At 52.8% G+C, this 12,775-nt stretch overlaps 1 protein-coding gene across 7 annotated transcripts in view; it reads right to left on the bottom strand.

Annotated features, from left to right (window-relative positions):
• Positions 1-1,801: 1,801 nt before the first annotated feature.
• SLC39A11 (solute carrier family 39 member 11) overlaps positions 1,802-12,775 on the bottom strand; it is a 376,154-nt gene continuing 365,180 nt past the window's right edge. For all 7 annotated transcript variants that reach the window (XM_027518931.1, XM_027518935.1, XM_027518932.1 and 4 more), the window contains 3 exons: positions 7,895-7,993; positions 5,116-5,274; positions 1,802-3,440 (listed from right to left, as the gene is read on the bottom strand). In XM_027518931.1, coding sequence (XP_027374732.1) covers positions 3,362-3,440; positions 5,116-5,274; positions 7,895-7,993 — 337 coding nt within the window. In that variant the 3' untranslated portion in view covers positions 1,802-3,361. The remainder of the gene's footprint in view (positions 3,441-5,115; positions 5,275-7,894; positions 7,994-12,775) is intronic.

Genomic DNA, 12,775 nt, shown 5'->3' with positions numbered 1-12,775 from the left:
AGCTGGACATGACTTAGCAACTGAACACCAACAACAGATTATACAAGATTTGGTTTTATCTTGTGATAAACTTTAGCTGTGAGACAGCATCTAATGAGGCTGAGATATTGTTCTATAAAATGGGTGTTTGTTCAAATGAGTAATCACCATGTGATATCATTTCTCCCACAGCCAGACAAGGCAGGTCTGAAGGAAAAAAGGGAGGCGTACCGCCACCTCCATTCTACTGACTGACTCTTACTCTAGTCAACGCTGGACTCTGCCTGGTTAGAGTGTTTGTGTCCAAGAAAGGAGTGTCCTTCTACTGGGGCAGCTAGTCTCCAGGGAAAAGGGAATAACAAAGTTTAGATTGCCTGAGGGATGGCTCCATTATCCAAGCAGAAAGGTTTTGCTTTTTTTTTTTAAATAAAAAAAACAGAAGAATCACCGTGATAAAAGAACAGACTCTGTATGATTTCAATACCTTCAGACCATGAAATTTTTGCATCTTGTTTTATGTCCCTGGATATAGTCCAGTGTCTCCTGGTTTATAGTCTATGGAAACTTGAATAGAGCTTTCACTCTGCTGTTATGTGCTGTGTGCTTAGTTAAAACTGCTCAGTGGTGTCTGACTCTTTTCAACACCATGAACTGTAGCCCGCCAGGCTCCCCTGTCCATGGGATTCTCCAGACAAGAACACTGGAGTGGGTTGCCATTGCCTTCTCCAGGGGATCTTCCCGACCCAGGGATTGAACCCAAGTCTCCCGAATTTCAGGCAGATTCTTTACCGTCTGAGCCACCAGCGAAGCCCAAATTGTATAAATCTTAATTATGTTCAATTGACTCATAGGACTTTTCGGATCTACTGTATCCTTCTACTTTTCTGTCTATCCATTCTATTAATTTTTGAGAGTTTGATATTGAAACTCCAACTAAAAATCTTAACTTATCCACTTAGAAAATATTTGTAATATACAGCAGAACGGTATGTAACTTTGTTCTGTATTTTTCAACTCTCCTATAAATGTTATCATAAATTCATAATTTTAAAAATTAAAAAAACAGAGGGAAGTGTATATAGATGTTAAACAGTAAAAGAGTGAGGCTGCAATACAGTTAATTTTTTTATTCTTTTGGCTCTCCACTCTCTGAACTCATTCCAAAAATTGGAAAATCCATTATTATGGGAGTCTTAGTAAGAGGGCAAGACCTGTTAGTTCATGGACACAGGATCCAAACTCTGCCAGCTAGATGACCCTGCTCTGCTCAGAAGTTTGAATGTGAGGTCAGGGCACAAGCAACCGGGATCAGTCTAGAGTTCTTCCCCATGGAGATGCTGGGGGCATCAAGTGGTGGCGTCTGAGTACCGGTCCAGGATCAAGGGGCCATGGCATCCAGGTCAAGCCGTTTCTAAGACGTGACTGGGTCACACTCCCAGAGCTCTGGGGCCTCCCAGGTGGCACAATCCGCCTGCCAAGGCAGGAGACGGGTTTCATCCCTGGGTCGGGAAGATCGCCTGGAGAAGGAAATGGCAACCCACTCCCGAGACCTCTAGTTTTCTTGGATCTAGCCCATTTTCAAGTTTGATTCTTCATAGACCCTATGAGCTCCCTGATAACCTTCCATTAAATTCTTTGCCCAAGTAAACTGGAGTTGGACGCTGTTGTCTGCAACCATGAATCTAGCTAGCCCTTCCCATCTGAGCTCTTTCCTTTGCTGCTCCTGGTGATGGGTAGGGCAGAGGCTAGGACTAACTCTAGTTAGCTCTCATATCATCCACTGGAAAGAGGCAGCTTTGAGAAGGACTGGACACAGCACAGGTCATCCACAACAGTATCCCCTTTATTGGTATTAATCACAGTTATGAGGTCTTGTCCATCAGAAAGAAGTCTGCATTATGTAGAACTCTGTTACAAAGACATAAAAACACCCATATGCCAACCACTAAACCAATGAATCTCTACCAATCAAACTTCTGAACGTGCCTTTAATGTTGATCATCAGTGCTCTGGAAGAAGGTACATAGATACAGCACAGGGCATTCCCAGAACAGTGTATCCACCCTTGGAAGCGATGAAACATGTCAACCTGGGGGGTGGCCGTGATCACACAATGCCTTAACACCTGGCTCTTGGGTTGCCTGCCTCGTCAGCAGAACCCACTCAAGGTCCCGTGTGCCTTTGACCAGCAAGAACAGCAGGCCTCAGCTACGTTTGAAGTAGACAAGATACGCCACCCCTGCAGGAGAAGCTGTGTGTACAGATTAGGGAGCAGACTGGCTTCAAGTCTCATTCAAATCTCATTCTTTGGGGGTCATTTTAGAATGATGACTTGGCTAAAATTTACTTTAAAGGGGACATGTAAAAAAAATACCTCTCGTTATTCTACCCTTCTTCCTGTCTCATCCTGAGTTTTCTGACCAAAATCCAGTAAAACAGCTTAGGAGGTCTGGGTGAGGTTACAAGTTACCAAACAGTCAAAGGAGGAAGACCCAGTGCAGATTCCTAGTCTTGTATTCACTTAGGCGAGCTTCAGTGACTCCCTCCATAAGTAAACGAAGAGGTTGAGTTCTAGCAGTTTGCTGGTGTCCCCAAGGCTCTTAGAAAAATGAAGGCTGTAAGCTTATAAAAACACGTCTGGGGGACTTGGAGACCATGGCAGAATGAGTTGCTCTTGGAATCTAGAGAGAGCTGAGGTCTCTAATCAAAGTGCCTCTCTGTCCTCGGTTCACAGGGCTCACTGTGGATCCACAGTTATCCTGATTCCCTTACCTTCGACAGTGCCAATCTCTGCCTTCAGAAAAAGAAAAAGAAAAGACCAGCTGATTTTCTTCCTTTCGTCTGCGCCTCCTTCCATGCAGCATCCCCTGTCGGGGAGGAAGAGGAAGGTAAGTTCCTCCCTGGGTTGCTTTGTCTATGATGCTCCTGTTCCAGTCTTGATGGACAGAGGATCAGCGATAAAAGAGCGGGAAGGACGGATAAGAGCTGTCTCCTGGCCTTTCTGAGTCAGATGCTCGGGAGACTTCTCTCTTGCTTCTGGAGGTGACCTTGAGGAACTTCCGTTGAGTCTAGCGAGGGCGACTGAAAGTACAAAAGATTTCCCTGATCTGCGTTTCCTTGGTCATCCCACTGAAGAAAGATTCTACGTAGTGGCCAAGCACAAATCTGTAGTTCTGGGCCTGCTTGAAATTCCAAATAAAACCACTATTTCCCTCAAAAGAAATCTAAAAAGTGTCATATTTTAATCAGAGTCAATCAAGGTAATGAGATGAAAAAGGAGAGGAAGGAAAACGTTTGCATGTGAAGAAAGAGGCTGGTCCTGCCGAAGCCAACGGTGGCCGCCTCCTCGTGCTGCCTTCCCTGGGTCCGGAGCGTCTCGGCACTAGCCCAGACCCACGTCTAACGACATCATCACCACGAAGCCCAGGATGGAGGCCCAGGACGCCAGTTTCCCGTTACCACTAGGAGGGAAGGAAAGGCAGAGAGTGAGCCCTGGATGCCCCGAGGAACAGCGTCCAAGCTGACAGCATCCTCCAGTGTCCAGTTCCAAGAGAAACGCGCTACTCCTATTCATAATAATAGTAACAATAATAATATTGACTTGGGATTAACAGATACGCACTACTATATATACAACAGACAAACAGCAAGGACCTACTGCAGAGCACAGGGAACTATATTCAACATCTTGTAACAACCTGCAATGAAGAGAATCTGAGGGGCTTCCCCAGAGGTCCAGTGGCTAAGATGCTGTCATCCAGAGCAGGGTGTGCAGGCTCAGTCCTTGGATGGGGAACTAAGATCCCACACAGTACAGGGTACAGCCCCAAATCAAAATAAGTAAAATAAATTTGGTTAAAAAAAACCTTTAAAAAAGAAAAATCCAAAAAAGGATATCTAAATATGTATAAATGAATCACCTTGCTGTACACTTGAAACCAATACAACATTGTAAAGTAACTATACTTCAATTTAAAAAATAGCAATATTGACAAGCGTGCATGCCAAGTTGCTTCAGTCGTGTCTGACTCTTTGCGATCCCGTGGACTGAAGCCCGCCAGGCTCCTCTGTCCATGGAATTCTCCAGGCAAGAACACTGGAGCGGGATGCCATGCCCTCCTCCAGGGGACCTTTCACACCCAAGGATCGAACCTGTGTCTTTTAGTCTCCTGCATGGGCAGGCAGGTTCTTTACCACTGGTGCCACCTGGGAAACCCCCAATCATGACAAGTAACTTTTATTAGGGCTTACCATGGTGGTTCAGATGGTAAAGAACCTGCTTGCAAAGCAGGAGACCTGAGCTTGATCCGTGGGTTGGGAAGATTCCCTGGAGAAGGGCGTGGCAACCCACTCCATTATTCTTGCCTAGAGAATTTCATGGACAAGGAGCCTGGCGGGCTACAGTCCATGTGGTTGCAAAGAGCTGGACACGACTAAACGACTAACACTACATGTCAGGTAAACTAAATCGTGTAAACTCTGAGGATCAACAGATGAGGTCAGTCCTGTTATCATCCCCATTTTCCCGGTGAGAAAATGGAGGTCCGGAGAAGTAACTTCCTCAAGGTCACCTTGAGGGCTCCGGAATCCATGCTTGAATAGCAAAAAGCAGCAGTGACTTTCTGAAGACACACCTGACCTTGTAAACCTGCCTTAAAATCATTCTGCTAGGAAAAACGGAAGGAAATAAAGGCAGGGATCCCCCTCCTGCCCCCCCAACACCTGGCCTACAGCTGGACAATGAAGACCTGGAGGTGCAGCTGTGGTTAACACTGTAGAGCTCACCTCTCCCTCCTTCCAGCCCCAGTAAAATCTAGAGAGAGAGAAAGACAGAGAGAGACAGAGAAAGAGAGAGAGAAAGAATATGCAAAACAATATTCTGTGTATTGGGGGTGGAGGGTGGGGCTTGATATCAGGTCGTCCAGCTCTCCACCCACCTGCCTGTTACTCCTCTTTCGGTTTCAAAGAACCCAGTCGAGAGGGTGGAGATGCCTTTGGGAAGGGGCCTGAAGAGGTGGAGGTGTAGGAAAGAGGGGCCAAAAAAGGCCGAGCAGATGCGGGGGCGGGGTGGGGGGGGGCGGGGGGCGGCGCGGCTGGGAGGGAGACCAGGCCGGGTGGGGGCGGGGCGGCTTTCACCTGATCTGGGCCTCGGGGATGATGTCATCCATAATCACGTAGACCATGGCGCCAGCCGCAAAGGCCAGCGCGTAGGGCAGGATGGGCTCGGCCAGCACCACCGCGAAGGCGCCGAAGACCCCGGCCAGAGGCTCCACCATGCCGCTGAGCTGCCCGTACCTAGGAGAGAACAGACGCGTCCCCTCGGGGAGGCTCGGGCGGACACCCCGCGTGCTCCGCGGGCTGCCTCGGCTCTGCAAAAGGTGTGCATTGTCCTCCACGTCAGATCCTGCATCGCTGGGCAAAACCACCTCATTGTGTGTTGTTTCTATTAACACCACCTCTGTCTGTTTTCCCAACTCCCTATTATTACACAGTCACCGTAGGCACCCCCTCCCAGGTTTATTTTAGAGTTTTAAGTTTCCCACATTGTCTTCTTAAAATAACAGCCTTATTGAGATAGAATTCTTCTACCGAATGGGGCACCCACTGAGTGTGTACAGTTCAGTGGTTTTCAGTGTATTCACGAGGTTAGGCAACAGTTTCCCCACAATCCAATTCCAGACGGTTTTCATTACCCCCAAAACAAACCTCATACCCACTGGCAGCCACTCCCTGTTCCTCCCTACCCTCAGCCCCTGACCACCCCTAATCTACTTTTTGTCTCTAGGGATTTCCCCCCTCTGGATGTTTCCTATAAATGGAGTCAGACAACAGGTGATCCTTTTTACTGGCTTATTTCAAGGCGCATCCCTGTTGTAACAAGTGGACTTCATCCCTTTGATGACTGCATAATATCCCATTGTATGGACACACTGCTGTTACTCCGCCAGCCGTTCTCCAGCTGAGGGCTACATTGTCCTTTGAAGGCTAGAACACTGACAAGGAGGAGTGGCGCAGACACTTCCCAAGGACTTGGGTTGTGCTTGGTGTGTGGGGGGACTCCAGCCACATTGCACCCCCTTCTGAAGGAGCCACACCCGCTGACCCCTGCCCACAAGGTGGACCTACCTGGCCGGGTATACAGTGAGGGCCTCTCCCCACAACACCCCCTCCTTGGATTAAGGTGAGATTTTTCCTTTGGAAAACACCCTTTATCTGAGGGTGTCTGGAGGCTGGAATCCCACGAGCTCTATTAAAACAGCAGCCCCCACGAGCCCTGAGAATTCAGTGCCTGGAGATAAGCCTGTACCTGAGCCCCATGGCTGAGCCCCACCAGCAAGAGACACCTGTATGGGCTGAACACCAATACGCAAGGTGCTGGGACATCTTTCCCACTGTTCCTTCCGTGGGCATCTGGCTCCGAGCCTCAGTCCCTTCATCTGTAAAACGGGGGGTGAGCGACAACCTCTCCTCCTGCCCTCGCACCGAGACGGGCTAGGACTGTGAATTCCCAGCACCCAGTCCCCGCTTGCCCTGACCAGAAACAGATGGAGGGCGTGGGGGAGACACAGCCTGCACCGCAGCATTCTCAAAGGAGCCGCTGCTTCCTGCTCCATGCTTGCGTGCTCGGAGCACCCTCTGCAGCTCTTGAGTGTGTCCAGTTAAACAGAAACTTTCATCTCAGGGTCTGGACACTGACCGCAGGGGCCCTCTTCCCACCCCTCTGCAGCCCTGGACCTTCTGTATGAGATGACAGTCACGGCTCTCAGGTGCAGGGAACTGACGTTTCAAAAGAATCTCTAGGGTCATCCTGCTGGCCTTCTCTCAAAAGCTCTGTTCCGTCGTCTCCCAGGACAGAGGAAGAGATGATAATGATGGAAATAAAGTGATTGACGTATATGCAAGAACTTGTAAATCATAAGACCCTATAAAATGGAAGCTGCTTTTTAACTGTTGTTAGCAGTCCTGTAAAGCTCTCAGCAAACATTCTAGAGTGGCGACTGCTTTAACCAAGAGGCGTCCTGAGGCTTGGGGCCCTGTGAGCTGAGAGGCAGAAGAAATGGCAGCCTCGGCACCACCGTGTGACGAGCTGATTATTTGACACTCTGGGCCCCCGGGTCCCTCCTCTGAAGCCTGGGGAGGCCCCTTCCAGGTCACTGGGAAGGTAAAAGTTGCAAACAGACTGGAAAGCCCTTTGTTCAGGCACTTGGTTGTGTCTCTTTGTGACCCCGTGGACTATAGCCCACCAGGCTCCCCTGTCCATGGGACTCTCCAGGCAAGAACACTGGAGTGGGTTGCCATTTCCTCCTCTGGCAGATCTTCCCGATGCGGGGATGGAACCTACGTCTCCTGCATTGGCAGGCGGGTTCTTTCTCACTGAGCCACCTGGGAAGCCCCAGAAAGCCCTTTGGGGATTATGAAAACATTAAGTGTGAGCACCACGGGCTTCACCTGCCCAGATGTTGCTGAGAGAACCCTGGTCCTCACCTTGACGAGCGTCATGATGGGCGCTGGTGTGATGGCCCCTGGGGACAGACTGGGGTGAGTGAGCCTACCCAGGGCTTGTGATAGGGCCAGTGGACGGCAGAGCTGCCTCGGGTCTTCCACCAGCAGGGGAGAAAACCCCACCCTGAGTGGGCATGGCTATCCCTGGAAGGCTTTTGAAAATAGGAAACTCCTATTCAGCGGTAGTCGGGGCTGAAGGTCAAGGGATGAGCTTTGGGGGTGCAGGATCTAACCAGATGGCCGGTGTTTCTGGAAACTCCAGGTTCACTTCCGGCCCAGAAGAGGTTAAGCTCCAGGTTCGCTTCCGAGCCGGAAGAGCTTGCTCTTGAAGAGAGAAGCCGGCCGGAGGACTGCCCTGAACTCCACCGCAGACCCGGCCCTGGCCCCTGACGCCGGCATCTGCAGCACTTACCAGAAGGCTCTCCAGGTGGAGAATCCAGCCCCTCGCAAGGGCAGGCTGACGGCGAGGCCCTCCGGGAAGTTCTGGATCCCAATTCCAAGGGCTAAATTCCTGAAAGACCAAGGAGGCGCGTGAAGGGAGGACGTCCAGAGCGGAGCACCCAGGCGGACGGGGGCCCCTGGCCTCTAAGCAACGCCCTCCTGTGGCGTCAGAGGTGCGGGTGGATCCCTGTGACGGGTGAAGGATGGGGAAAGGTTAGAGCGGGAAGAGGAGGGGGACGAGGATCCTCCCCCTTCACACCGTCCCGGGTCCCTGGAGACGCTCCATGTTGATGGACATTACAGCGCAGCTCGGGGCACGCTGGCTGGGTGTCAGGAGAGCCCGGGTTCGCCACTTACCCACACAACTCTGCACAAACCACCTCACTTCCACACCTCAGACCCTCATAAGGAACACGGAAGGGGTCACGTGGGTTAACGACATCCACCATGCCGGGCTGTCGTACCCAGTGACCTGATTCTGTGCTTCTATGGGGGTGGTCCCTTCCTTTACGGCCTGAAGATGGACAAGTCACATTTTTGTTGAGAAGCCACTTCAGAAACGGGACGAGGAGGTTTGGATGCAGACTGTGACAGGGACACAGATCAGGGGCTGGGCTGGGCTTCCGGGCGGCCTCCGCTCACCAATCTGCTGCTAACACTGCACTTCTGGGGGCTCTGGGGAGTTCACCGAGACCCTCTGCCCTCCTGCCTGGGCTCTGTGAATTGGTCGTTTGGTTGCAGCCAAGCCTGGAGAGCCTGTTTTGCACCCAGACCAGGCATTGGAGTGGAAGCGAGGGAGAAACAGAAAGAGACAGGACAAAGGTATTCCGTGATCCTCGGGGAAACCCCCAGGCACCCACACACACCACGAGCCCTCATTCCGCAGGCAGCAAACCAGTGCAGGAAGCTGGACGTCCACTGCAGAGGATGGAACAGCACAACCGGAGGGAAACCAGGTCAGGCTGAGTGCAACGGGAAGGCAGCCTTAGGGTACCTCCCCAGACGAGACTACCCTGGCTGGACAGGTCCGCAGGGCAGCCCTTCCACCAGGGCTCATCTGATCACTGAAGGTCTGCAGGGTTTGAGATGTGGGTGCCACTTGGCAAGCAGTGCTGGAACGTGGCCCGAGGGAGTCGTGGATGGACTGGATGAAAAAGGGAAATGCCACCATCCCTTGGCTTTGGTCAGTTGGCTCATGTCTATCTGCCTTGCTGCCAATGGGGGTCTGGCCATCAGCTCTGGACAGCGGCCAGAGAGTGCCTTCAACCAGCAGCCGGCTGCACCCTGTCCTCCTTGCCCACTCAGCCACCCAGGTGGCGCAGCGGTGAAGAATCTACCGGCTGATGCAGGAGACACAGGAGACGTGGGTTCGATCCCTGGGTCGGGAAGATCCCCCAGAGAAGGAAATGGCAACCCCCTCCAGTTTCCTTGCCTGGAAAATTCCATGGACAGAGGAGCCTGGCAGACTGCAGTTTCTGGGGTTGGACACGACTGAGCGACTGAGCACGCAAATGCATACAACAAGGTTTTTTTCAATGAGGAAGGTCAAGGTGCCTGTCCAGGTCTTACACCCCTTGTCAGAGGGCACTCTGTGGCTGGCTCGTGGTCCCAGGCCATCATCTGTCCCCCTCGTCCACAGGCAGGCACCGGACTCACCCCAGACCTAGCCAGGGAGGGAGTGGCCGCCCCATGTCGCCAGTGAGTCAGACGTGGGGCTCCATCTGTTCAAAGTCCTCCCCATGACTTGGGACTGACTGCAGCCAGCAGTCAGGCGGGCAGGCTGTGGAACCTCCTCCTCTACACCCTGCCTGGGAGCCACCATCCTGATAAGCGGCACAGAAACCCCATTCTTCTACGCCTGGCCAGCCGTATTCCCGGAGCCCTGCCCTGTCTCCGGCATGGGGCTGCCAGCCCAACCAGGTACCGCACCCTTGGGATCGTGCTAGCACCGTGGAATCGTTCCTGAGTGCAGCTGGGCTCCTTCAGCCACAGCGAGGGCTGGACCACAGCAGCTCTGCCTTCCCCACCTTTATATCCATTCCTTCTTAACCTGGCCACCCTCTGCACACACACGCTGGGGCATCAGGTTCCCATGGACGCTGTGTCCTGGGCATCTGTGGGGGTGACCCAATGGAAAGGCTCAGTTCCCTCCACACTCTCTCTTCTGCTTCTCCACTTGCATCAGTTCAGGAATTAACTGCCCCTGCACCAGGGGGAGATTCTGAAAAATGATGGGGTCAGGCGCTGGGACTGTAGACTTGAGGAATGTGCCAACAGTGTTGAGAGCCACTGGCCTAAGAAGTCATCAAAAGGGAAGCTGACGGCGAAGACAGTGGCCACACCCACCTCCATCTCAGGAGCCCCTGCCCTGCTGGGAGCCGAGGACACCAGGGGCCACTTGCAGCCGCGTCCGATGGCCTGCAGACTGGGGTGGGTGCCAGAGGGGATCCTGGGAAACAGCAGGAGCATCACAGGGGAGGGCCACTGAGGACAGAGGATGCGTCGACAGAAATGATGGGGGGGCTTCCCTGGGGCTCAGTGGTGAAGAGCCGCCCGCCAATGCCAGGGACACTGGTCCGATCTCCCGTCAGGGAACATCCCACATGCTGTGGGACAGCTAAGCCCGTGCGCCACAACTACTGAGCCCGTGCATAGAAACTACTGAGCCCGTGCACCCTAGAAACTGTGCTCTGAAACAAGAGAGTGTTAGTCGCTCAGTCGTGTTCAACTCTTTGCAGTCCCTGGACCGTAGCCCGCCAGGCTCCTCTGTCCATGGGGTTCTCCATGCAAGAATGCAGGAGCGGGTTGCCACTTCCTCCTCCAGGGGATCTTCCTGACCCAGGGATCGAACCTGTGTCTCCTGCATTGCAAGCGGATTCTTTACCATCTGAGCCACCAGGGAAGCCCAGAGATGCAACAAGAGAAGCCAGCGCGATAAGACCTTGCACCACGACAAGAGAAAAGGCGGCACAGCAGTGAAGACCCAACAAAGGCAAGAATAAAAGTGGCAGAGGGTCGTGGCCACCGTGTGTCCAGGTGCGAAGGAGAGCCGGGAAGCTGGGGCTCAGGGAGTCGGGGCTCCCCGCTCAGAGCTGACTGAGGAGCGGCAGGGACCGGACACCGTGAAAGTGTCCACAGCCCGGTGATCTTTCTGACCTCGCACCAATTCCTTCTCCAGCTCGTGCTCCTCACACTTCCAGATTCTGTGACCTCCGGGTCAGAGCCAAGGCTGGAGATAGCGGTTGGCAACCAGTGGGGATCCGCTTTTCAAGAGTGACTCCAGAATCCAGCACTGGGCTCCAGCCACTCTCGAGAGCTCACACACACACTAATCAGGGAGATGTCAGGAAGGGCCCCACATCTTACAGGAGTTTACAATCTAATGGAGGATGAAGAGACCCGTTTACAAATGACTCCAGGACAGCAGCTGGCCAAAGGCCATGAGAGAAGCAGAAAGCCCACGGAGAGAAATTATTCTGGCCAAGAAAGAGATTCTGGGACTCCTTCCTGGAGAAGGTGACATTCAAAGTGGACTTTGAAGGATGAGGAGCCTTTCAGTAGCTAGAGAGAGATGGGAGGTGCTTTTCCATCAGGAAGAATGGACAGTGTAAGCAACAGTGTGAGATTTTAGGGTGGGGTGGTCCAGGCCTACCGTCTCTGCTGCTGCTAAGTCGCTTCAGTCATGTCCGACTCTGTGCGACCCCATAGACGTCAGCCTACCAGGCTCCTGCATCCCTGGGATTCTCCAGGCAAGAACACTGGAGAGGGTTGCTATTTCCTTCTCCAGTGCATGAAAGGAAAAGTGAAAGTGAAGTCGCTCAGTCGTGTCCGACTCTTAGCAACCCCATGGACTGCAGCCTACCAGGCTCCTCTGTCCATGGGATTTTCCAGGCGAGTACTGGAGTGGGGTGCCCCCACCCCAATTTAAAGCCACAGGGCACAAAGAAGAGCAGAAAACGCTCTGGAGTCAAGGCCCATCTCTCCTTGGCATCATCTTCTAAGACTCCTCCCTGTGCAACTAAGCTTGCTGGCTTTTCAGGACAAATGCCTCAGCTCTGACCCAGTGGTCTCCCCAAGGGCCAAGCCTGAGGTTCCATCCCAGGGTCTCCCCCCATCTCTGGAGGCTGACCCCTGTGCTGAATGAGAGGGTTCCCTTAAAATCCATGCCTTAGCCTTCTCCACTCAAACCTTTCACTTAAGAATGTTCCCTGGTAGTCCTTTGGTTAAGACTCTGAGTGCTTCCACTTCGGAGGGCGCCAGTTTGATCCCTGGTCAGGGAACTAAAATCCTGCTTGCCATGTGGCCAAAAAAACAAAAGCTTCTGGCCTTGAGCTTGGGGAAAGCTCTCGGCAAGTGTCGGCAGCAGCACAGACCCCATTGCAACAACCTGCGGCTGAAACCAGCTTGTCTGTCGTTACCACGCCTGTTGGAGGGAGACTAAGGTCCTCTGGCTAGAATAAAACCGACGATAATCATCCCTGCCCATTTATGGCGTGTTACTAAATGTCGGGCGTGGTTGGAAGCATTTTGCGTGTAGCGACACGCTCCGTACTCGCAACTACCTCCTAAGTGTTTTCTACCATCATCACCCCATTTCACAGATGGGGAAACTGATGCACAAGGGGGTCAGGTGACATGTCCCCAGGGTGACCCAGCTGGGAAGTGACAGAGGGGACCCGCAACCACTGCTCCACATGCCTCGCGTCTTTGGGCCTCAGGCAGACCCATCAGAGCATCCTGGAGAGAGACAGTTATCTGGGCTCCAGGTCCCAGCAGAGGAGGAGGTGCTGCCATGCCTCCTGGACCAGTGAGCTGAGGCTCTGGCTCGCTCTGGCAGTGAGGGAGTGAAGGC

The sequence above is a fragment of the Bos indicus x Bos taurus genome, chromosome 19 (assembly GCF_003369695.1).
Source record: "Bos indicus x Bos taurus breed Angus x Brahman F1 hybrid chromosome 19, Bos_hybrid_MaternalHap_v2.0, whole genome shotgun sequence".
Taxonomy (NCBI): Eukaryota; Metazoa; Chordata; class Mammalia; order Artiodactyla; family Bovidae; genus Bos; species Bos indicus x Bos taurus.
Note: the sequence above shows the minus strand (reverse complement) of the source record. Positions and strands in the feature narration are given on the sequence as shown.